Source organism: Aethalodelphis obliquidens, unplaced genomic scaffold, assembly GCF_003676395.1.
Source record: "Aethalodelphis obliquidens isolate GAN/ISIS:26980383/991018 unplaced genomic scaffold, ASM367639v1 scaffold8, whole genome shotgun sequence".
Taxonomy (NCBI): Eukaryota; Metazoa; Chordata; class Mammalia; order Artiodactyla; family Delphinidae; genus Aethalodelphis; species Aethalodelphis obliquidens.
Genome location: NW_020837952.1, coordinates 59,284,455 through 59,311,014, shown reverse-complemented (window position 1 = coordinate 59,311,014; position 26,560 = coordinate 59,284,455). Strand labels below are relative to the sequence as shown.

The 26,560-nt window shown below is 44.0% G+C and overlaps 1 protein-coding gene across 1 annotated transcript in view; it reads left to right on the top strand.

The window, feature by feature from the left end:
• Nucleotides 1-26,560, top strand: part of LOC113620356 (EF-hand calcium-binding domain-containing protein 6-like) — a 105,782-nt gene that overhangs the window by 76,030 nt on the left and 3,192 nt on the right. Inside the window, exon 10 of the mRNA XM_027106025.1 lies at nt 2,302-2,470. Within this exon, the coding sequence (XP_026961826.1) occupies nt 2,302-2,470 (169 nt within the window). The remainder of the gene's footprint in view (nt 1-2,301; nt 2,471-26,560) is intronic.

Genomic DNA, 26,560 nt, shown 5'->3' with positions numbered 1-26,560 from the left:
TGATGGACATTTGGTTTGTTACCAGTTTTTGCTATTACAGATAAAGCCACATGTATTACACGTCTCTGTGTAGACGTACGTTTTTATTCTTTCGGCTAAGCGCCTAGGGCTGGAACAGCTGGTTCCTCTGGTAAGTGGCTATTCAGTTGCCAAAGCATCTTCCAAAGTGGCTGCAGCATTTTGCATCCCACCAGCAGTGGGGGAGGGTCATAGTGACCCTCAACCTTTGTGGCACTTGGTAGGGTCAGTCTTCTTTTCCCCATTCTAATGGGTGTGTTCTAATTAGTTTTGAAATTCAGACTCTGCAATAAGTTTCAGGATATTGCTTCAGGAAGAATCCTTTACAAGAAACTTTTGGCATGCCTAGGAATTAATGGCCCACCCACTGTCTCTCCAGTTCCTGTTCCAAAGGATCAGCTGTTAAATGAACATCTTCAAAAAGGGGAGCGGCAGCAGCCAGATCTTTCTGAGACGTAAAATAAAGCAAAATGAAAGCGTTCATTAAAACCACTGTGCCAGGATTCCCTGGTGGCACAGTGGTTGGGAGTCTGCCTGCCGATGCAGGGGACGCGGGTTCGTGTCCCGGTCCGGGAAGATCCCACATGCCGCGGAGCGGCTGGGCCCGTGAGCCATGGCCGCTGAGCCTGCGCGTCCGGAGCCTGTGCTCTGCAACGGGAGAGGCCACAGCAGTGAGAGGCCCATGTACCACAAAAAAAACCAAAACAAACAAACAAAACCCCACTGTGCCTATTGCAGTGTAGATAGTTAATAAATATTTGTTGACTGAGTATTTAAATATTTTATGATCTAAATAAGAAAGATGGCAAACTGTAAAAACAGTGATTAAAGTCAGGGAGTTTTAGAGCAAGCAGCAGAGATCTTAGGAATTACTGCATTGACCTATTAATTCTAGAATTGAAAGCACTGAGACCTAAGAGATTTGGGGACTTACCTCGGGTTATTCACAAGCATGGTGCTCATCCTGCGGGAAGGACCCGGGACTTTCAACTCCCAGAGAACCCGCCTGCCTCTCAACTATTACGTACCTGCGTTCACACTTATTCTTCTCCAGAAACTTAGATTCCTTACCACTGTTAAATATTTATTGCAAAATATACTCGTTAAACTGGTTAACATTTTCTAACATGAATGATAGAATTATTTAAATGATTGCCAAACTGAATTGTAACAAAAAACATACTTAGTAAATCTATTAAAAGTCAGACTGATGAATATTCGAGCTCTTCTTCATTTTGAAAAATATAGGTTTCATCTAATGAAAAGATATTATTTTAACTTGCTTGTTCATAGCTTATAAAAAATCCATAAGGAGAGGTACAATGTAGAACTATTCAGCCAGCTTCACGTTGTCATATCCCCTTTAAAAACTTCTTAAGTGTAGAGCACTGGGAATATTTTAATGCTATGCTAATGAAATTTGAGTATCTGGGCACTTCAGTAGTACCTGCTTTATGAATGGGCAGAAAGATGGTATTTTAAGAGAAAGGTTAAATATTCTCTGATGAGATATGTCTGCCTCCTAAAAACCAGTGAAAGAAGTAATAGCAATTAAGCATTTCATAAAATGTGGGCATTCCTGGAGAGCTCCTAAAGCCGACAGAAGCAGCAGGAAAGGAGTAGAACTCTGTTCTCCAGGACTATCTCATGGTTGTCAAAACGGGGTCCAGGAGACTTCTGGAGAGCTGAAGAATAATTATCCTTCGATGACACGTACATTCTCATGCTCAGACCCAGAGCACATCACGTAAGATCTGTCTTTTATAAATTAAGTTGATTTTGTGAATCAGCTTGGTTTAACTGTGGACGTCCCTTCCTTCCCACGGCTGTTTGATGGCCTCTTTGATCTAGTTACCACAAAACAGCCTATTTAATGTAAGGCCTATAATAGGCTCTGACTTTTCATTTTCCCAGTTCACAAAAATATCTTTTTTCGGCCATGTCTTCCCAGTCACACACCACATTCAGCCAGCTCAAAGCACAGCTGAAAATCTTAGCACAAGGATGACAGCAGCCCCTTCTCTGAAGCTCCCCACCCTGGCCTGCTGCCACGTGCTGGCATCTCAGGCAGAGCTTTACCTGACACAGTGCTGCTGGCCTGTCTCTGAACGTGCAAGCCATGGGTGTGTAAGAAGTCCCCAGGTCACTCCATCGACCTCAGCATCTCTTTCCTCCTTTGTGAAAAGGGGATGGTAAACCCCCTTGTTGTCCTGGGTTGAAGCGTACATGGGTGAGGTCTACAGGAAGTGTGTTGCTGCATCTGTTGCCTGCTTGTGATTTTAGAGCCAAGCCCACTGAGAGTAAAAGTGCTGTGACCGAGAATATGACGAAGGATGTGCTTATTGAAAAACTCAAAAACTGTATACGGCAGCCGTACCCAGCATTCAGAGAACGATTTCTGGACTTCAGCAAGGAGCCTGATGGCAAGATGAATGTGCATGACTTCAAGAAGGTAGGAGAATGGGTTTCTTTGTGTTTCTATGTTTCCTCCTTTCCTGAAGAAGTTCAGCCGTTTTCTTATACGAACATGCTTTAAAGGATAGACATTAAGTGTTTTCATTAAGGCTTTATTCCAGGGCAAAGCAGATTCATTTCTAGGTATCTTTCAACAATTGAAAAGGATTCTTCTGGCCAAAAATGTCTTTGGCAACTTTCTCAGAGCATGCTTTTGTTGTGGATGTGGCCGGCTTTTGACAGTTAAACTTTCCAAGCGCAGCGTTCACTGTTGCATTCTTTGGCCATCCGCTGAGTACCTGTCTCCCTGCGTGTGGTGGGGCAGCATGCAGGCGGGAGCAAAGCTGCTCGGGCCCCCATCCCTGCCAGCAAGGGGTCCCCGCCATGCTGTGATAACAGAGCTGTGGTTTGTTCCTGCAGAAAGTGGGGAAAAATCCTGGCAGGGAAAATGCGAGGCTCAGAGTGCTGATTTGCATGTGCTTGTGGGAACTGGCGAGGTTCTGCCAGAAAGGACTCCGTTTGAAGGGTTCTGCATAGACTTCTCAGGAACTAATTTAAATGATTGCTTAAAATTCCTATTACGGTCCCTCTAGCTAATCATCTTCAGCTATTTTTAAGAGGAGCATTGCAGCTAATAGGTAGCAGTGTCCGTGTGGACAAATTTAGAAGAAGGCAGTGAAATGTATTTCCAAGAAGAGAACAATTATATTAGTAGCTGCAATTATCTAGCGCCTGCCCCCATGCCAGGCGCTGTATTAGCCTCTTTCCTATCTCATTTCCAAGCCTCCTGACGGCGGCCGCGTGGAGGATGGATGGATGAGGGAGCCGGCTGGAGGCACAGGGATGGGATTAGATGGCTGTCGAAACAGTCCAGACCTCCCCTTCCCCACACAAAATACACCAAGTGGAGGATCTGATGTTTGCGAGCATACGGGGCATGGTGAGGAGAAAGGGGGGTAATGGGTAAGGGAGAGGAAAGACTCAAGGATGGTTCCTAGATTTCGGTTTGGGGGACCAGGGCTGATAATTAGTCACTGCTAACTCCGATGGGGGCATCATGGAACTCTCCCAGGGCGCCTGGTCCTAGACTCAAGCCCCGAGCCACCTGGCAGCGGTCCTGGCCCCGGCTCACAACAGTCTCGAATGACCACGGCGCTCGGCGGTCTTGATTCACAGAGTCAGTTCACAGGTTCACAGGAAATCAGGCATCAACCCGTCTGCCTCTGACTTTCCAGAGGGGGAAAGCGGCTGCCTTCGAGAAGGGCCGTAGGTGGCAGCAAAGCTGGGACTGACACCCGCGACTCTGAGGCCAGCTTCTCACCTGCTCACCTGAGAGCACCTTTAGGTCCGTCAGCTGAGCCGAGCGGTTTCCACCTTAGGCTTCGTCGGCCGTCGATGAGCCAGGGGCTCCCTCGTTCACGTGGCTAGTTCCTGCCCCAGAGCACTCTCCCGAAAGTTCGGCCAGCAGCTGCTCCGTTCTCAGCCTGGGGCAGCCTCTTCGCCAGTGATTCGGGCCTGGAGTCTCGGAGTCCTCCCTGACTGTCCTCTCTCTCTCACACCCACGTCCAGTGCATCACCCGTGCCTCTCGGCCCCTTGAACTCGCCCCAGGATACAGCACCTGCTCGCCAGCCCCGCTCCCAGCCAGCCGCCCTCTCCCGGGCTGTTACAGCGCCCCCCCCCCCCCCGCCCTCCCCTGCTCCTGCCTTGCTCGCTACAGCTTAGTCGCAGCTCAGCCGCCCGGGGGACCCTCCAACAAGTCAGTGAGAGCGGGCCACGCCTGCTCGGGACCCTCCAATGGCTCCCCCCATCACTCGTATAAAAACCAGAGTCCTAGAAGGCCCACGACCCAGCCACCCATCACCTCTCTGACCCCAACTCTCACCGCCCCCCTTGTCCGTACGCTGCAGCCACACCGGCCTCCTGCTCTCCCCTCACCGCCTGCCAGCCTTGGTCCGAGTCGGACGTCCCCGTGGTGAGCACGGCCTGACCTCCACCCCCGTGACCTCCTTTACCCTATTTCTCTTTTCACGGTGCTGTCACCAACTGCCACCCACATTGTACTTACAGTTCTTTAGTTCATTTCTTTATTTTGCTTGTTTGCTTGTCCTCCTCCATTAAGACGTATGCTCCAAAGGTAGACATTGTTATCTCTTTTGGACAGTGATGCATCCCAAGTGTCTGGCACATAGTAGGGCCCGGCAGGCGTTTGCTGAATGAACGGATGAACTTGATGAACTTGAGTAACTAGAATCCCCAGCAGGCCCTGAATGGACTCAGGTGGCAACCTAAGGAGTGAGGGAAGCAGGTGTTTCAGAAGCCCGTTGGAATCCCTGAACACGAAGCTGGTTCCTGTACCTCTCTGTGGCAAACCCACCCTAGCTCCCTTCTCTGCCCCCTGACTGTCTGCATTCCAGCCGACCTGAGGGGCAGCCACAGGAATGGTCGTTCTGCCCTTGCTTCATGGTGGTGCCTCCCTGTTTCCTGGCTTTCCCGAGATGTGCCAGTGGTGGGGAAAGGAAACAGAAGCCACTAGAGGACCGATATGCAGGGGAAGACGTTTGTTGTCATTTCAAGAGACTAACAGTCAGTTCCCTGTGAACACAGTTAGGCAAATAGTCTACTGGTTTCCCTTCTAGTGACTTGTTAGGTTTAACCTTTGGAAACATCCTGTCGTGACCAACCATTTAACTTGAAGATCAGTAACCGTGGGGTGATTATAAACAGTCTACTAGGGACCCAGATTTCAACTCTATAAGCTGATAACCTCAAAGCATTGTATAAATGTTTTCATTGTTAAATAAAGTATTTATAGATCAGAGTGACTCTACTATTGGTGAAGTCAGAGCTGGAAAAATCATGGACTTCTACTGTAGAAAGAAACAAGAATTTAGATTAGACGTAAAGCAGGGCATCCAGAGGCTAAAGGTTTCCAACTTCAGTGGCAAAAGGAAACCTTTGAAGCCGCCTCCTTTAGAGAGCTTTAAGTATAAATGATGACGATAGTTCCGCAATGGTAATAACAGCAGTAATAATAGCCACGATGGCAACGCCAACCACGATAACGCCAACCACGATAACGCCAACCACGGTAACGCCAACCTTGGTAACGCCAACCATGATAACGCCAACCATGGAACGCCAACCACGATAACGCCAACCACGGTAACGCCAACCACGGTAACGCCAACCTTGGTAACACCAACCATGGTAACGCCAACCTTGGTAACGCCAACCATGGTAACGCCAACCACGGTAACGCCAACCATGATAACGCCAACCATGGTAACGCCAACCATCATGGGAACAGTGATGCTCATGGTGCTGGCCCTCACTACACGCAGCATTCGCTGACCCACCAACGTGCAGGCACTGGGGAAGTTGCTTCACATACTTCATTTATAATCCTCGTAGGAGCCCCGTGAGGTATAGATCACACTATGCTCATTTCACAGATGAGGAGACCAAAGCTTAGGAGTTAAGATCGTGGCTCAGCGTTGTTCAGCTGGTAAGCTATTCAGGCACTTGGATTTGAATCCACGCTGGTCTGTATCAGCCTCAGACCCTTGCTAGGTGTGACACCGGCTTGGTGGGTGTAATTCAGGCTAGCTGGGTATAATTGATGGCAGCTTTGAGGTTGGATCTAGCCTCAGAGTTTGGTGGGAAGGACTTTGCTTTCAATAACAATGCCCCTTCACTTCTTCCTACCATTTCGGTTGTGGAGAGGCAACGTTCTTGCCCTTCTGTTCTCCCAAATCTCTATCTCACCAGTTAGTACTGCAGTGGCTGCAGGGTTTCATGCCCGGGGAATTGGGAGTGAAGATCTAAGTCCCATGTACCCGCTCGCCCAATTCTGTGTCCATGCACTTGTTCATCGTTTGAACATAGGCACCGCTTGGCCGTTGGCCTGCATACCTTGCACTCTAAATGAGAAGTGCTAATTATTTATTCTCACCAGCCATCGCCTTCCCTGTGGCGGGGGCGGGAAGTGATTGGCTACACAGGCTGTATGAGGGAGAGCCGTAAGAATAGAATCCAGAGCCCGGCACGGGCTTCCAGGCCAGTGAGTCCACAAGTCCCTGCATTGCCGTTGCTGAGACCCTGTTACTGGTTTTCACCCCCATGGTCAGGAAGTTTTTGTCTGCTATACAAATTCTATTTGTTAACTAATAATTGATCTTTCCCCTTTTTCTCTCTTGAGTGTAAGAGATCTCAGAGTTTCTGGTTAGTGTGGGGTAACCAGGGACACCACACTGAGTTGACAGCCCTGACAGAGGAGTGGGGTTTTCATGAACTCAGTTGGGGTTTTCATGAACTCAATGTGCGTTTCATGGTTAAGTGTACAATTCCCACTGGTGGAGGGGAAAGGAATTTCTGGAACTGTACTAGACCTGGCCTGCGTACTTTGCATCATACATTAAACCAGCATTCACAACAACCCTGTAACACATATTCTTTCTCCCAGGAAATCCCCCTCTCCCAGTTCACTGCTCTGACCACTGCACTGCAAAGCCTGTGACTATCACGCATTTTTAAATGTGTCAATTTATTTAAATAATGAGTCAAGAACTGGTAATGTGGCAAGAAAACTGTTTTTGAGTTTTAAGGTAATCTAGAATCTTTATATTCCTTCTGTAGATACATTCTCTTCCCCTTTCCCTGTCCTTCATTTGACGAATTAGCAGCAAACCCCCAAAACAGTGGCTTAAATTGAAAAAGTAGCTGTTTTTTTTCCTATAACAACGAGTCCAGAGGTTGTTGGTATTGGGCCAGTGCAGCAGCTCTACAGTGTCTTCAGAGACCCAGGTTGCTTCTAGCTTTTTACTCTTCCGGTCTTATCCTCAAGTATGCAAGATAGCTGCTGGAACACCAGCCATCACACACATGTTTCAGGCATAAAGAAAGGGAAAAGGGAAGGGCAAAAGGCTTGAGCCATAGAAGTCTTTCCTTTTTAATGGGCTTTCTTGGAAGCTCCTCCCACTTACATTTTATTGTAATGTATTGTAAGCTTCCACCTGTATTTTATTGACCAGGACTGTGTTATATGGCCATACTGATCTATATAGAAGAATGGGAAATAGTATAAATACAAATATATATATATATATAACTTTTTGGCTGGGCACACTACAGAAAAAGCAAGGTTCTGTCCCCATGGGAGAAGGAGAGAATATGTATTAGGCAGGCAAGTACAACAGTCTCTGCTATCCTTCCCCTCAGTAAACATTTTGAGGGTGCCTGTTGCATACTTGGAATAGGACTAAGCCACATGGGGAACATGGATAAAGCAGGAGTTTCATTGCTTGGGACTAGTGACCCATGGGAAACATAAAATGACTAAACACCCAAGGACACATAAGTCAAGATTAGCCTAATTGTGTAATTAGACTAACTAAACTGTTCCATTCATCAGGAATTTGAGGGCAGCTTTACAATTCCAGTTCCCTGTAATTGGCTGTTCCTAATGGGAAACTGTTATTCTTCATACTCAGTAAATACACTGAACATTGTTTAGCTCACTGTTATTCTTAGTTCCTATTTCTGGCATCCCAGCAGAGGCCTCTGGAGACAGACACGGGCTGCAGAGCTCATCAGCTAACACAAACAGAGCCCCTGAGACGTGGGTAAGGGAAGCAGGAGTCTGTAGTGGCCCAGCCCAGCATCCCAGGCCCTTAGCAGCCTCAGCCCCTTGCTTCTGCACCTGCTTGAAGGCAAGGGCATCTCACCTTGCCTCGTAGGAGGTGAGCTTTCCTTCCTCCCTCCAGCAGACCACCTTATGCCCTCTGGGTGCTGGTCAAACTCACACATCTGGGGAACTGGCACCTTCCCCACCCTCTACCATCAGTTCCTAATCCCACGCAGTCTTACTCACCTAGGGACAGGGACCCCGATGTAAACCAAGCCCCACAGACACCCTTGAGCATCTCACAGCTGTTCCTTACAGCGTCCTAATCTTGCAGATGTCTTAAGGAGGTGACCAGTTGTGTGTTCGAGGTCCCTCACGTCTTCATTTTTGTTGGTCCAAGCTCCACACAGCCATCAAAAGTCTATATTTATTTCTGCATCTTCCGGCAACAACTCTCGGCCAGAGGCTAAAACTGGACTCTCTCGGCCTCTGGCTGCACCCAAGCTGGCCAGTTCCTCCAGGGCAGGGGCAGTTGCAGACCCTCAATGTCAGTTGACCATACCTCTAGGGCTTCGTTTTTGCCTTTGTGTTCTCATGGCCTTCCTCCCAGGTGTGCCTTTGTCTCCTAAGTACCACTGTGTGGGGACTTGCATCTTGCTTTTGAAAGTTTTCAGTTTAGGTCCTTAGACTCCAGCCCTGAGCAGTTCCAGAGGTCAGCACATGTCCAGAAGGGGAAACCAGTCATGCTTTAAGCCTGTCCCCTCACATCTCCAAGTTTGCCACTCCAGCACCACATAACTAGCTCTGCTGGAGTGGCCCTCTGCCGGGCCCAAGCCTATTTCTCAGTCCAAAGTCCACTCCCAGAATCATCAGCTGTTCCCAGGGAAAATGCAATTGCATAGCCTCGGTTTGCCTCTGAAGGGTCGGTCCTTCCCACCTTGGAATTTTGGTCTCTTTAAACCTCATGTCTCTCATGGCTTTCTGATGCCTTTTTATTATTTTTAATTGATTGAGCTTTTCTCGTTGTTTTCATTGGGAATATTTGCTTGCTGTGAATTACTGCATCCTATCCAAAAGCAGAAGTTGAGGTCTGTCATTTTTGTCTTTTCAAAGTAACAACTTTACTTTTATTGTTATTTTTCTCTTGTGTATTTGTTTTATATTTCTTTATTTCTGCTGTTACCTCCATTGTTTTCCTCCTTCTACCTGACTGGGATTTAATTTGCTTTTCTTTTTCTAATTTCTTGAGATACAATGTTAGATCATTGCTTTTCAGCCTTTAGTTCTCTAATGTATGAATTGATGGCTATCCATTGCCCTTTAGGTGCAGGCTTAGCCACATCATACAAGTTTCAGTTTATCATATTTTCATTGTCATTCAGTTCAAAATATTTTATAATTTCCCTTGTGATTTCTTCTTTTTTCCAATGGCTTACTGTTTAATTTCTAAACAGTTGGGATTTTCTAGTTTACCTCTTATTACTGATTTTGAAGTTGATTCCATTGTGAAGTCTAAATGACTTCAACTGATCCTTCAAAATATATTGAGGCTTGGATTATGACCCAACATAGAGACAATTTTGGTAAATGTTCCAGAAGCACTTGAAAAGAACGTGTACTCCATCATGGACCTTTAGTTTTCTAAGTATGTATATGAGGTTGATTGTATTCATTGTGTTTTTCAGAACTTCTATATTCTTATCACAGTTTTGCCTGCTCATCCCATTAGCTGTTGAGAGAAGTGTGTTGAAGTCTATCATCTGACTGTGGATTTGTCTAGTGAGATTCTTTTTAATTCTGTGGATTGTTGCCTTATTCACGTTGAAGCTAAGTTATCGGGTACACATAGACTTAGAAATGCTGAAACTTCCTGTGAATTGTCTCCTTTTCATATGACATGCCTTCTTGATACAGAGTAATGCTTCTTCCCTTCAAGTCTATTTTTGTCTGATAATAATATAGTTACTTCAACTTTCTTTTGATTTGCGTTAGCATAGTATATCTATTTCTATCTTTTTACTTCAGACTTTCTGGGTACTTACATTTAAAGTAAGTCTCATGTGGACAGGATATAGCTGATATTTTAAAAGATAAAGTGTGACAGTCTTAGTCTTCTACTTGGAGTATTCAGTCCATTTTATATTTAATTACTGATATAGTTGATTTTATCATCTTAATTCTATCATCTTAATTCTTTTTTACTCAGCTGTCTCATGACCTTTCTTTTTCTGTCCTTTCTGCCTTCTTTTAGATTATTTAACAATTTCTACCATTCTCTTTTCCCCCTCTATCAGCTTATTGGTGAATACATTCCTCCATCAGTCTTTAGCGGCTGCCCTGGAGATTGCAACATGCATCCTTGTCATACTGTATGTAGTTAAATAGAAATTATGTTTACCACTTCTCTAGCAATGCTAGATATAAAAATACCTTAATTTCATTTATCCCTTTCTATCTTTTACATTATTTTTGTCATGCATTTAAATTCTACACCTATGCTAAATCCCACAAGACTATTTTTTTATGGTAAATAAGATGTCATATGTATCTACATATTTACCCTTGTTGTCATTCTTTCTATCTTACATTTTTGTGTATTTGCACCTGGACTAATTTTTACTCTGCCTGAAGACTTACCCTTTGTCCTTCTTTTAACGCAAATGTACTGGCAACTAACTCTCTGGGTTTCCATAGTTTATTCAGATTTCCTTAGTTTTAACGTCACATCGTTTTTCTGTCCAGGATTCCATTCAGGATCCCACATTACATTTCATCATCATGTCTCCGTAGGCTCCTCCTGGCTGTGACAATTTCTCAGACTTTCCTTGCTTTTGGCGACCTTGACAGTTTTGAGGAGTACTGCTCAGATATTTTGTAGAATGTACCTCTATCGGGATTTGTCTGATATTTTTCTCATGATTAGACTGGAGCAATGCTTTGGGGAGGAAGACCACAGAGATAAAGTGCCCTTCTCATCACATCACATCACGCAGAGGCTGTCAACATGACTTATACTGTTGATGTTGACCTCGATCACCTGGCTGAGGTGTGTTTGTCAGGCTTCTCCTCTATAAACTTAATTTTTTTTTTTCCTCTTTCTCTTTTTCCATACTGCACTCTTTGGAAAAAAAAAAGTCACTATGTACAGCCCACAGTTAAGGAGTGGGGAATTATTATGCTCCACCTCTTTAAGGGCAGGATATCTACATAAATTATTTGGAATTCTTCTGCAAGGGAGACTTGTCTCTTCTCTCCCATTTATGAATTTATTCAATTATTTCTTTATATCAGTATGGACTCATGCCTCATTTTCCTTCAATGTCTATATGATCCTCAATAATGTATTCGTTTTCACTCCTGATATTGGTGATTTTTAATCTTTTCTCTTTGCTCCTTGAATAGTCTAACTAGAGACATCACTTTTATTGCTCTGTTTATCAAATAAGCTGTGGTTTCATTGATTATTTTATATTGTTTGTCCATGTTTTAGTTCATTGTTTTCTGCTCTTATCTTTATTATTTCTTTTTTTCTAACATCTTTATTGGAGTATAATTGCTTTACAATGGTGTGTTAGTTTCTGCTGTATAACAAAGTGAATCAGCTATACATATACATATATCCCCATATCTCCTCCCTCTTGCATCTCCCTCCCACCGTCCCTATCCCACCCCTCTAGGTGGTCACAAAGCACCGAGCTGATCTCCCTGTGCTATGCGGCTGCTTCCCACTAGCTAGCTATTTTACATTTGGTAGTGTATATGTGTCCATGCCACTCTCTCATTTCGTCCCAGCTTACCCTTCCTCCTCCCCGTGTCCTCAAGTCCATTCTCTACGTCTGTGTCTTTATTCCTGTCCTGCCCCTAGGTTCATCAGAACCATTTTTTTTGTTTTTTTTTAGATTCCATATATATGTATTAGCGTACAGTATTTGTTTTTCTCTTTCTGACTTACTTCACTCTGTATGACAGACTCTGGGTCCATCCACCTCACTGCAAATAACTGAATTTCATTTCTTTTTATGGCTGAATAATATTCCATTGTATATATGTGCCACATCTTCTTTACCCATTCATCTGTCAGTGGATACTTAAGTTGCTTCCATGTCCTGGCTATTGTAAATAGTGCTGCATTGAACATTGTGTTACATGACTTTTTTTGAATTATGGTTTTCTCAGGGTATATGCCCAGTAGTGGGCTGTTGGGTTGTATGGTAGTTCTATTTTTAGTTTTTTAAGGAACCTCCATACTGTTCTCCATAGTGGCTGTATCCATTTACATTCCCACCAACAGTGCAAGACGGTTCCCTTTTCTCCACACCCTCTCCAGCATATATTGTTTGTAGATTTTTTGATGATGGCATTTCTGACTGGTGTGAGGTGATACCTCATTGTAGTTTTGATTTGCCTTTCTCTAATGATTAGTGATGTTGAGCATCCTTTCATGTGTTTGTTGGCAATCTGTATATCTTCTTTGGAGAAATGTCTGTTTAGGTCTTCCGCCCATTTTTGGATTGGGTTGTTTGTTTTTTTGTTATTGAGCTGCATGAGCTGCTTGTAAATTTTGGAGATTAATCCTTTGTCAGTTGCTTCATTTGCAAATATTTTCTCCCATTCTGAGGATTGTCTTTTCATCTTGTTTATGGTTTCCTTTGATGTGCAAAAGCTTTTAAGTTTCATTAGGTCCCATTTGTTTATTTTTGTTTTTATTTCCATTTCTTTAGGAGGTGGGTCAAAAAGGATCTTGTTGTGTTATATGTGATAGAGTGTTCTGCCTATGTTTTCCTCTGAGTTTTATAAAGTGTCTGGCCTTACATTTAGGTCTTTAATCCACTTTGAGCTTATTTTTGTGTATGGTGTTAGGGAGTGTTCTAATTTCATTCTTTTACATGTAGCTGCCCAGTTGTTCCAGCACCACTTATTGAAGAGGCTGTCTTTTCTCCATTGTATATTCTTGCCTCCTTTATCAAAATAAGGTGACCATATGTGCATGGGTTTATCTCTGGGCTTTCTATCCTGTTCCATTGAGCTATATTTCTGTTTTTGTGCCAGTACCATACTGTCTTGATTACTGTAGCTTTGTAGTATAATCTGAGGTCCAGGAGCCTGATTCCTCAATCTCCATTTTTCTTTCTCAATATTGCTTTGGCTATTCGGGGTCTTTTGTGTTTCCATACAAATTGTGAAATTTTTGTTCTAGTTCTGTGAAAAATGCCATTGGTAGTTTGTTAGGGATTGCATTGAATCTGTAGATTGCTTTGGGCAGTATAGTCATTTTCAAATGTTGATTCTTCCCATCCAAGAACATGGTACTCCATCTGTTTGTATCACCTTTAATTTCTTTCATCAGTGTCTTATAGTTTTCTGCATACAGGTCTTTTGTCTCCTTAGGTAGGTTTATTCCTAGGTATTTTATTCTTTTTGTTGCAATGGTAAATGGGAGTGTTTCCTTAATTTCTCTTTCAGATTTTTCATCATTACTGTATAGGAATGCAAGACATTTCTGTGCATTAATTTTGTATCCTGCTACTTTACCAACTTCATTGATTAGCTCTAGTAGTTTTCTGGTAGCATCTTTAGGATTCTCTGTGTATAGTATCATGTAATCTGCAAACAGTGACAGTTCTACTTCTTTTCCAATTTGGATTCCTTTTATTTCTTTTTCTTCTCTGATTGCTGTGGCCAAAACTTCCAAAACTATGTTGAATAATAGTAGTGAGAGTGGACAACCTTGTCTTGTTCCTGATCTTAGAGGAAATGCTTTCAGTTTTTCACCATTGAGAATGATGTTTGCTGTGGGTTTGTTGTATATGGCCTTTATTATGTTGAGGTAGTTTTCCTCTACGCCCACTTTCTGGAGGGTTTTTATCATAAATGGGTGTTGAATTTTGTCGAAAGCTTTTTCTGCATCTATTGAGATGATCATATGGTTTTTCTTCTTCAATTTGTTAATATGGTGTATCACATTGATTGATTTGCATATATTGAAGAATCCTTGCATCCCTGGGATAAATCCCACTTGATCATGGTGTATGATCCTTTTAATGTGTTGTTGGATTCTGTTTGCTAGTATTTTGTTGAGAATTTTTGTATCTGTGTTCATCAGTGATATTGGCCTATAGTTTTCTTTTTTTGTGACATCTTTGTCTGGTTTTGTTATCAGGGTGATGGTGGCCTCGTAGAATGAGTTTGGGAGTGTTCCTCCCTCTGCCATATTTTGGAAGAGTTTGAGAAGGATGGGTGTTAGCTCTTCTCTAAATGTTTGATAGAATTTGCCTGTGAAGCCATCTGGTCCTGGGCTTTTGTTTGTTGGAAGATTTTTAATCACAGTCTCAATTTCAGTGCTCCTGATTGGTCTGTTTATATTTTCTATTTCTTCCTGGTTCAGTCTTGGAAAATTATTTCTTTTCTTCTACTTATTTCCTTCTACTTTTTCTGTAATTTGTCTGACACACAGGGGATCTTCCTTAGAATGTTCATCTTGTGAACCTGGTGGTAAAATCCAGGAAAGTGTGCCCACCGCTGAGACTGGGCCCCCAGGAGTTTCTCATTCTCAAGCTAATCCTCACTCAGCTTCCAGCACTTTGTCAGAATCACCACTCAAGTGTTCCTTCCAGTTTGTGGCCACAGTGGTTTCTGCTCCAGGTAAGCTGATGTTGGCCATGATTCTCTGTGTACATCTGTCCCTCTAGATTTCAAATTTCTCTGATGGTTCTAAGAAAAGCCATTGATTTTTCATTTGTTCAGTTTTTTTCTTGTTGTAAGGATGGATGTGATTACTTCAAAGCTCTTTACATGTTGAACCTGAAAGCAGAATTCCACTCTTACTTTGTGAAGATGTTTTAGCCGGGAGTAGCATTTTACGTTGGCAGTTATCTTCTCCCAGCATTTTAAAGATATCACTGCATTGTCTCCTGGCTTCTTTCAGCTCTGCTGTTAAATAAACCACCAGTCTTATTGTTGCTTGTTTGAATGTAGTGTGTCTTTTTTCCTCTACAACCTTCTGAGATTTTCCCTTTGTCTTTGGATTTCATCCGTTTTAGAAATGTGTCTAAGGGTGCTTGTCTTTGTATGCATCCTGCTGGGGTTTACAGTTCTTCTTGAATCCGTAAGTTGTTGTGTTTAATCAAAAATTTTTGTGAAAAATTCTCAGCCATTATCTCTTCTCCTTTTGCTTATGCCCCGTTCTCTCTGTTACTCTTGGATTCCAATTGTGTATGTTAGTCCTGGTCACAATATCCCATGGGTCTCTTTCATTCTTTTATGTATTTTCCACTATTTCTCTCTCAGTGCTTCAGTCCTATTGACCTGTCTTCCAGTTCATTAATCCTCTGTTCTGCTTTTTCCAATCTGTGGTTTTATTCATATAGTTCTTAATTTTAGTATTTTTTTCAGTTCTGGGATGTTCATCTGGTTTAAAATATATTCCATACCTGTGTCTTTACTTCTGTTGTCTCAAAATATTCCTGAATTTTTAAAAACGTATTTACAGCCATTTAAAATCTTTTTCCTGCTGACTCCAGTATTGGGATCACCTGGAGAACTTTTTCTATTGTCTGTTTTTGCCCTTGACTTAGGGTCACATGGTCCCGGCTCTTGGCATGCTGGACAGATTTTCATTGAATGTCAGATATTGTGTTAAGAAAATTGAGAGGCTCTAGATAACGGGTCACCCTTTCCTTTGCTTGTCAGATAGACTGGGGACTGATGACCTTAATCCAGTTAGGGAATGAATCAATTTGAGGCTGGATTGCAGTTTTTCAAGGCTCCAATTGCCTTTTTTTTTTTTTTTTTTAACTCCTTTTTAGGGTATAGTCATCAAAGTTTCTAACTCAGAGTGTGGGTTATTTTCTGAGCCATCACCCCTGAGAAGTCCTGAACTCCATCTAACCTTAGTTTCCTCAGGACCCAAAAAGGTGACCAAAAAAAAAAATCTCTTCAGCTTTTCTGGTCTTTCTGCCTTGATTCCTCAGTCTTCTGCCCCACATGGCTTCTGAATTCAGCAAGTATCAGGGAAAAACTGGCAGTGTCGTGGTTGGTTCTCTGTTTTCCCTTCTTGCCAGGAACCTGACCATTCAAGTCTCTAATTTTGGTCTTTGTGGCCCCATGAGCGCCACTCGTGTCTCTATCAGCTGGTAGTGACTGTCTGCCTGGGCCAGCAGCCCCTGTCCTGAGCCCTGGCCCTGCTCCCAGAATGGGTCCATGACCTACTTTTCCTCTGAGTACTGAGGTCCCTCTTTGCTCAGACTTGTGTCCCTTTGAGTCCTGGTTGTCTCAGCAGCTATCTATATGTCAAACAGATGTTTTGCTGTATTTTATCTGGCTTTTCTGTTTTTTCTCAGTAGAAGCAAAGGTCTGCAAGCTGAACACCAGCCCTTCCCTTTTTGATGGGCATTCACTTCTTTTTCTATTTTATTTTTCCTCTTTAAACAATTGTTCTTTATGTATCTCTACCTACTGATGCTTTCATCTCTATGGAAAGGATTCCCAGGAGTAGGTGCTTGGTCTAAGATAATATATTTTTTAATGTTAACACATGTTGTCTGTGTGCTTTTTTTAAAAAAAAAACTATAGAATTTCATATTTCTAACAGCTGTGTGTGAGAGTATCTTTTTCTCTAACCCCTGTTATATAGCATTATAGCTCTTTTTAATTTTTGCTGGTCTGATAGTTTTAAAATGATACCTCAGTTTAAATTTCATTTGCATTTATTTCCCTGACTACTAGTGAGCGTATGTTTTGTTTCGTTTTTTTCCCATGAGGATTTGTTCTCTTGCAAGTTGCCTATTTACATCCTTTGCCTTCTTGTTAACTTATAAGAGGTTCAGACATCATTATTTATCCCTGTCTTCCTAAGAAGCCCGGGCCTCCTGCTTTACCCCCATCCTCTAGATTGTCACCGCGGGGACTTTCTCCCCATATGGCTCTGTATCCCTTAACCTGACCTCAGCCTTTCCCCTCCCAGCTGCCACAGCTCTTCTCTGACACTGTCCCGTTTGCATCAACTCCAGCCTGGTTCTCTCCCGGGGGCACTGCTTCCCTGCAGCCCTCCCTCCCTCCCTGAGGTGTACATCTACAAGGGCAGTTATCTGTGTCTTTTTTATTCTCTGCCCTGTCCCCAGCCTCTAAAACAGGACCCAGCACAAAACAAGCGCTCAATATTTTTTGAATGAGCCCATCAATTTTGAAGCATTGTAGAACTGTGGTTTAAAATGCCCACTCTGAGCCAGGCTGCCAGGGTTCAAATCCCAGCTCCGTTCCTTAACAACTATGTGACCTTGGGCAAACCTCTCTGTGCCTCAGTTTCCGTATCCCTAAATGGAGATCATTTTAGTAGCTATACCGTAGGATTGTTACAAGGATTAAATGAGCTGATTAAGCTGAGTGTATTAATTTCCTAGGAATTTGTAACAAATTCCCACCAACTGGGTGGTTTAAACAGCAGAGGTCTCTTCTCTCACAGTTCTGGAGGCCAGGAGCCTGAAGGCAAGGTGTCAGCAGAGTCCTCCCTGCGACGGTTGCACAGGAGGACTCTTCCTTGCCTGTTCCAGCTTCTGGCGGTTGCTGGCAATCCTTGGCGGCGTTCCTTGGCTTGCTAGCTGCCACCACTCTGATCTCTGGCCTCTCCCTTCTGTCTCTGTGTCTTCGCCTGATGTTCTCCTCTCCCTGTGTCTGTGTCCAGGTTTCCCTCTTCTTATAGGACTCCAGTCATTGGATCTAGTGCCCCCACCCAATCCAGCGTGACCGCAACTTAACTTGATTATCTGCAAAGACCTTGTTTTCATGAAAGGTCACATTCCCAGGAACCTGGGTTAAGACTTCAGCATATCTTTTGGGGAGACACAATCAACTCAGTCCAGTATGTGAACCCTTTCAGTAGGGCCTGGCGCCAGAGGTCAGGAACTTCGCTGTTTTGTTTGCTCTTGTATTCCTGGTAGCTTGAATAGTGCCTGGCATATCGGTGTCCCTCAATATCTCTTGAATTAACTAACGATTTATTAACCCTTTGTCTTCTGCACTACAGATATATTTTACAATCTATCATTTGTCTTTTTGTTTTATTATATCTTTTGCCATTAAAATATTTTAAGATTTTGTACAACCCAATATCTTCTATCCTTTCTTCCTCTTTTCTTTTTTTTTTTTTAAATAAATTCTAGGCTTGAAGTCTTGGTTAATAAAGTTTCATTCTTCTACCCACCCCACGCCCCCCACCCCGCACCCAGCTCTCTGTCATATTCTGCAGATAATCTAGACTTTATTGCAAGAATTTTTACTGCTTTATTTTTTAAACGTGAATGCTTAATCTGTATGGAGTTAATTGTGTAAGATGGGGCTCTTCTATATTTTCCTTTGTCATTTGTGAAATTCTCATTATAGTAGGGTGTACATCTGAAAATTCCCATTTTGTTACACTTATCTATACATCTTTTTCTATATCAATGTAATTTTTTTTTTTTTAGTTTAGTAAAACAGATCTTTCCTTATTTTTCTTCCTTTTTAAATTTTCTTGGCTACTCTCAGGCCAGATTTATATTTTCACATATAAGCTTTATTGCATTACCCCCAAATACATTATTAGGGTCATAATTGGACTTGCATTAAGTTTATATATTGAAAACATATCTGCTTTTGTCATCGAGAAGAGAGAGATAAAGACGCGCACAGAGCAGAGGGTGGCCGGCTGCTCAGTGGTAGCTTCTCCTGCCGCACTTGACCTTATGCTTGGCTTTGGGCCCGTGGTTTGTCTCCACCTGCCCTTTGAACAACAGATGTGATTCCAGGACTTGAGAACAGCCTCCTCTGAAGGAGGACTGGCTTGTCTGCTTTCATCTGCAATCTTCACGATTTGTTACTGAAGTACTGGTTTCATCTGCCTGTGGAATATGCTGAGATTTTACATGTGTGCAAAAGTGCACTAGGTTCTGGGTATTTGCCTCCAAGGTTAGACACGTCTGGTCGATTTGCAGGTCACCCCTGGGATTCCCCTTGACACTGAAGGCTGTCAGGTCACCTTGCCTTTTATTCTCATTTCACAGTTTCTGAAGGCTGCATTTAGGCTCAGCATTTTGTCATTCTGAGCCATCTAAACACAATTTTAGTCTTGTTGTGTTCTACAGGGATAATATATTAAAAAAAAAAACCCACTAAACCAAATCATCATTGTCGTTGTTTTGTCATCATCATGCCTGCAGCAAAAAAGAAAAGAAAAACCCTACTGTTTTACAGCTTCCTGTTTGTTACCAAACCATCAGTCTGTCTTGAAGGTCCAGAGTTGGGCAGTATGGTTGGAGGACGGATTGTTTTTGGAAATGTGGTTCAGCACCGTCACCCATGGACTGGGTGGAACTAGATCAGGTGGACTGGATAGATCTAGCCTGTGGATTAGACATTTCTAGATTTGGGGGAGTGGTTGGATTGTGGTCATGGTGTCTTTCTAGAGGTCACAGCATTGCCATCAAACTTACAGAATCCCATAGACTCAAAGAGCTGGAAAGGACCTCAGAGCTCATGCACCTACCATCCATCACTGTCTCTTCATTATCCTCCCTCTCCGTTGTTCACCACCTCAGGGGATGCTTCCCTTACCCAGTGATGTTGGACACGGAGTGTGGCAGATGTGACCTGAGCATCAACCTTAAATCTGCTCGTGTGGTCTGGCTTGGCCTTGGGCTCCAGTGATGGGCTATTAGAAGAGCTTGCCCAGGGCACCTGCTGTCCTTTCAGTTTGGTCCCCAGAATGAATGCGTGTGAAACAGGCCTAAACCCGACCTGCAGCCTGAATCAGAAACATCTAGCCATCTTATATCAGCCAAACTGCACTTGACCTGCAGATCCACTAGGGCAAGAATAAATGTATGTTTTGTTGTCGGCCACCAAATTTTGGATGGCCGTTATGTGATAGCTGACTCGGAGTCTCTGTCCCTGGTGTCGCTCTGTTCCAAACATGTGGTCCACAAAGGCTTGGGGAGCACCCAAACCCGGTCTGAACTGTGTCCTCTGCAGACTGCCGGGCAGCTCATTGGAGTGGGGAGTGATTCACCTCCCAGTGTGTGGCTGTCCATTGCTTGTAGAGTCTGAGCCTCAACTGTGAGTCCAGACTCAGCCACCAGTGCTGGGCTGTTGTCATTGGCTACCAAGCATCCCTTGGCAGTACCCCCAGTGGAGTTATTTGAGTGTCTCTGTGCTCAAGCGTGTCCTTGGGGACAGGTGCCAGTGTCTCTGGGCTTCAGGCTCCTCATCTGTGGGTGACTCTGTAAATGTTGCAACCAATGTGCCAGGCTCTCCCACTGCTGAGACAGGATGACACGTGTTCAAACCTTTGCTCCACTGCTTACAGCTGGGTCTTTCTAGCAAACTGTTGGTTTATTTAGCCTTCCTAAACTTTGGTCTCCTCATTTGTAAGATGGACGTAGTCATATTTCCGTTGAGGAGTTGTTGCGACGTTTAAATGAGATAATGTGTACCGTGGCTGACACCTAGTAGCTCTTCAGTCAAGTTCTCGTTCTCAGTGACACTTGCAAAGCTTCTATTACTTCCGGGAGTCCATGTTCACTGCTCTGAAGTCAGCTCTGGCCCTTGTCATTAGGCCATTAATGCTGGGACTCTGTGCTTGAGATGCTCACCAGCTTTAACTCTCAATTCTGAGCCACTGTCTCCGGAACAGTGCCCTCCCTGCCCCCGGCCACCATCAGTGTTCTCATGCAAGGGGCTTTTATCTAAGATGCTCCACCTCCTTTGAACATCCATTTCATTCTCCACAGTCCTCCTGTCCCTTAAGAAACAAAAAGGAAATCCCGTTACTTTAACTGCACTCATAACAGGCAACAGCATCTCAAACTAAATACGCTGCGACCTGTGCAGGTGACAGCATCATGTTTGCCTCTCATGTAGGTTTGCATCAGCTTTGAACACTCTGTCTTGCTGGGGCCACATGGACAATCAGATGTGTGTGTCCGAATATTCTAGGAAGCATTTGCTAAAAGAATTTCAGCTCTCTATTCAAGCACAAATCTGTTTTGAGAGTTCCGTGTTCTCTTGCAGCCATGGTACTCTCATCCCTAGTACCAGGTTTGCATGTGACCAGATAGTCTTGATTGAATTCTCTGATTATTTCTACATTCTGGACGACTGTGGCAGCTAGTAGTGGGAGAGGACCTGGAAGAGCAGGAATCACTGGGATGGGGGATGGAGGGTGGGGAGATGGAGTAAGTCTGAAATTCTGGAGAAGACTTTTTTTGCCTGTTTCATTTTGACTATGAATGGGTATGTGAAGAAATACAAGTAATATTACTTATTAAAAAGAAAGCCCAGAACTCTCTTTGGTTTTATCACAAATAACGTAGGTTAGAGAATCTCCAGGTAGGGGGGAATGGCTAAGAAAGCAGTCTCCAGATTTTGTGCACGTGAATTCTACCTTCTCCTTGGGCCGTGTCCTTTAAATCTCTGGCTTATGTATAAACATGAGTCTTTTCCTTGGTTCCCCTTAACCGAGGCAGACTGACATTTTCAAAAGAGAATGTTACTAAATATAGTATTAAAGGGAGAACAATAAAGATGTCATGGCTGATCCAGCACCAAAGCAGTGAAATACCCGAGTGTGAAGCATCTGTAGGTCAGGTCTCAAGAACAAGTTCAACTTCACAGTTCCTCGCCCAACTCGCTTTCCTCCTGCTTCCTTTTGTACGTCTCACAGGACAACGTCTTCTTGTCCTGCCTCACGATATTCTTGATAGTCTAACTACTTCCTAGCCAAGGCTGGATGACCACTTTGCACGCTTATCTGCCTCGTGTGGACTTTCTCACATCAGACTCAAGATTCATCCTCATGCCGTAGGAGTTGGGCGAGTGTCCAGGGTTCCCTTACACTGACATCCCCCCTCTTCTTCTTGTTCAGCATTTGTTGAGCATCTACTGGGTACTCTTGGGGTACAGAGGTGAAAAAGAAGTGCTGCTAATTTCTCTATCCACCGGCAGTTTGTCAGGTGCTTGCCATGTGGTAGGTCCCATATGAGCAACTGTTTATGATAGAAGCAAGCAGAGGGGCTGTGGACGCTCAAAAAAGAGTTTTGTCTCTAAGGACTGGGAAGGCTTTCCCTGAGCTGGTGACAGCTGTGATTTAAGGACGCGCTTGCTACAGCATGCAAGCAAGCGTTACAGGGAGTTCTGCTTCCTGTGTGGCTGAATAAGCTCCTACCAGACCAACTTTCCCAGAAACGTCAACTATGAACACTGGGCGATGTGAAACAAGTTAGTAAATAAATAAGTAAATAAATAATCAAGTACCTGAAGGCTGTGGAGAATGAAACTAAGCAAACAGATTCCAGAGAGGAGTCAACTCTTGGAAGTGGGAATAGCATGGGGAAATGTTCCCATGGAAACGGGAATAGCATGGGGGAGTATTCCCATGGAAACGGGAATAGCATGGGGAATGTTCCCATGGAAACGGGAATAGCATGGGGAAACGTTCCCATTTTTTTCAGCTTTTCACCTGAGTGAAGGCTAAAGTTGGTGCCACATAAGGTAGATAAAACACTGATAGGAAACCAGCAGTCTCTCCAGCCTGAAGAACCAGAGAGCAGAGAGAGATTTGAGTGACTAAGGCCATTGGGAAGTAAAGGGGGATTTCTGTAAAGGACAGAGCCAGAGAGTGGATGCTCCAAATTCTGTTTATAAATTCTGCCCAGATCTCTGGCTGACCCTGAATGAAACAAGAGTGGGGCAGACTGAAAGGAGCCTGGCTAAGGATAAAAGAACCAAACTGAGATTTAAACTGCTGCCCAGCAGACAGAATCCAACCAAGTCTACTGCCTACTCAAACAAATAAACAAAATGTAACAGAATCCAGAATCTCCACACCATAACATTCGTAACGTCCAAGATACTATCCAAATATATCAACATATGGAGAAATAGGAAAACGTGACCTTTCTCAAGAGAAAAGACTCTTAAGATGATCCAGATATTAGAATTAGCACTCGAAGTCTTTAAAGTAACTATTATAACTATGCTCAGTGATGCAAAAGAAAGTATACTCATAATGAATGATAATATAGGAAATCTCAGCAGAGAAATAGAATTTTTGAAAAAAACCAAATGGAAATTCTAGAACTGAAGAAAAAAAGAATATCCTAAATAAAAATTCACCAGAAGGGCTGAACCACAGAATGGAGATGACAAAAGGAAGAGTCAGTGAGCTTGAAGATAGATCAACAGAAGTTACACAAACTGAAGAAGAGAAAGGAAAAAGGTAAAAAAACACAATAGAACAGTTGCCTCAGGGACATGTGGAACAACATCAAAGGTCTAGCATAGGTATAATTGGAGTCACAGAAGGAAAGGAAGACCAGGGAAGAAGACATATGTGAAGAAATAATGGCTGAAATTTCCCAATTTTTGGTGAAACCTTTACATGTATAAATTTGAGAAACGCAGAAAACCCACAGTTGGATAAATACAAAGAAAAGTCATAGATAAACTGAAAACCAAAATCAAAGAGAGAAATCTTAAAGCAGCATGTGAATAATGACACATTAAAAGGGGAACAATTATTTGAATTACCATCACCTTATCAGAGACGATGGAGGCCAGAGGACAGTGGGACAGAAACTTTACCATCCTGAAAGGAAAGCAGAAACAAAAACAGACAAAAACCTCTCACATCCAGCAAAAGTCTCCTTTAAGAATAAAGGTGAAATAAAGATGTTTTCAGATTAAAAGAAAACATAGATAAGTCCTTGCAAACAGATCTTCACTATAAGATATGCTAAAGGAAGGGAAGGAATTTGATACTAGATGGAGACTCAGATGATCCTGAAGGAATAAAGAACATTGGAAATGGTAAATATCCAATTAAATATAAAAGGTTATTTTCTTCTTAATTAAAATGCATTTAAGGGCTTCCCTCGTGGTGCAGTGGTTGAGTCCACCTGCCAATGCAGGGGACACGGGTTCGAGCCCTGGTCCGGGAAGATCCCACATGCCGTGGAGCTACTAAGCCCGTGTGCCACAACTACTGAGCCTGCGCTCTAGAACCTGCGAGTCACAACTACTGAGCCCGTGTGCTGCAACTACTGAAACCTGTGCGCCTAGAGCCCATACTCCGCAACAAGAGAAGCCATTGCAATGAGAAGCCCGTGCACTGCAACGAAGAGTAGTCCCCACTCACCACTACTAGAGGGAGCCCGCGTGCAGCAACAAAGACCCAACGCAGCCAAAAATTAATTAATTAATTTAAAAAAGTGCATGTGAGTGCTTAAAGCGACCATTTTAACATTGTCTTGTGGGGTTTAGAATATATATAGATGTCAAAAAACCTACAATTACAGCTTAAAGGACAGGGACAGGGTACGAATCTACATGGTTGCAAGGTTCCTACATTTCAGGTGACGTCATTAAATATTACTAAATAGACTGTTAAAAGTTAAGGGTGTGTGTTATACTCCCTAGATAAACCACCACAAAAATGATGTCAGGGGCATAGCAAACAAGTATTACTCACATAGAGACTGGTGGATATATCCCCAAAGCACGAGATGCTTTGCAGGAGCTGGACTTGGAAAGACTGAATCACTCACTCAACTTCCAGTTACTGGGCACCTACCGGGGAGCACCTGCCTTCACAGAGAGAGCCCAGCAACAACTCCGTGAAATGGTGTGGCCTAATGTGGAAGAATCAGTCTACGATCTAAGTGATGTCCTGGGAATGGTGGAAGTGACAGTTTGGTGAATCAGAATATGCCAGGTCACAGTTTGTTATTCTTTGAGGAACTTTCTTAGGGAAATGCCTCCTAGAAAAGACCAAAGGACAAAATTTGAATGGTTAAACACTTGAAAATCCGTTTTATAAATGTTGCAGTTTCGCCTTACATTGTATTGTAAATTGCCTCCAAGGTTGTGATAAGTGTAGCTGATTCGTTGCCCTTTTCATCCTAGGAATGAGTGGTGCGAGGTGGGGGCAGGAGGCACACTGATGTATGTGACATGCTTAGTGCCTGTCTGGGGGCTGCGCTCCCGGGCATTGTATCCTTGGTGGTGCTCTGTGCCCACAGGGGATGGCACGCCTGCAACCTCCGGACAGGCTGCCTAAGGCATGCCCAGCCTCCCCCGTGCTTCTCAGCGCTCCCTCCAGGCTGTGAAGCATTTGCCTACAGACATTTTCTTACTATTTATTGCATATGTTTTTATGAAAGGACTGAGCAGGAGGAATTTGCAATGAATAATTCATGTATAATTGTTTTCAAAATATAAAGTAATTTTTCAAAGAAAACCACCGATCTATCCGTTTCAGAGCCCCACTGCTTCTTGGGTGCCTGTGCGTGGGCCATGGCAGTCTGCCTGAAGGCTTTTGCTCCATCCCGAGCTGGGACAGGCTCCTGCACAGAGCGGGACGGGCTGGCTGTGTTTGCAGATGGCGCAGAGCCTCCAGAATTCCCAGCCACGCGCTCCTGCCCAGGTCCCCAGGCGGGCCCCTGGGGCAGCCTTGGAATCCAGCGCCGCTCCCCACCTCCACCGAGCCCCCGGCAGCACCGCAGCACCTGCATTGCCCTCCCTTTCGCTCAGCTTCCAATCCGCACCGAGCGCATCCTGCAGCTTGTTTGCTTCACCACACATACAAGACAAGCCAAGGCCAGTGCCCGACCGACTGGGCGGGCAAGACACCGTGAGCTGCTGTCACATTCAGCTCATTACTGACATAGGTGGCCAGCTCCCTGGTCCTAGCCCACACGCCAGAAATGGCGGCACCAAAGCAGGGGCCGATGGCTCTACTGCTGCTGTGGGTACCCTGTTGCTGCTGAGTAGGTTTATATTCTGCAGACCTAGTCTGCGGAGGCCGGGGCACAAGGCTCCACCTGTCCTGTCAGACCCCAGGGAGCAGAGGAGAAACTGTCTCCTGACAGCTTCCCAGGAGTTTCTCCTCTGCTCCCGGGGCATAAGGGAAAGTGGGAGGTGGCCTCATAGCCACTTCTTAGAGGCCTCCCACCCACTGGTGTCCCAAGGGCATCTCAAGGTGTTCTGTCGAGACCCAGATTAGCCTTTGCCTGTGTGGCCTGTTCGGATACATGTGAGAGTGCCAGCGCGCCATGGAGGAGCACCTCCCCCACTTCCTACGGTCATTTCCTATCCATTTCCGCCTGCCCTGTTCTTTGCCTGGGCCCCAGTGACCTTATTCCAACAGTGGAGTTCATCATAGGGGTTAAGAGGAACTGGGTTGGAACCGCAGGTCTGTCACTTTCTAATCATGTGACTGGGGCAGCTCTCATAGCCTCAGTTTCCACATCTTTAAAATGGAGTTGTAAGAGTGCTTTTCTCATGGCTTATGACAAGGATTAAATGAGACGTTAATACCTGTAAAGATCTCAGCACAATGTCTGGCATGTAACAGGCATAGGCACTGCTGCATGATGATGATGATGATGATGGTAATGGTGGTGGTGATGATGATGGTGATGGCGGTGATGATGATG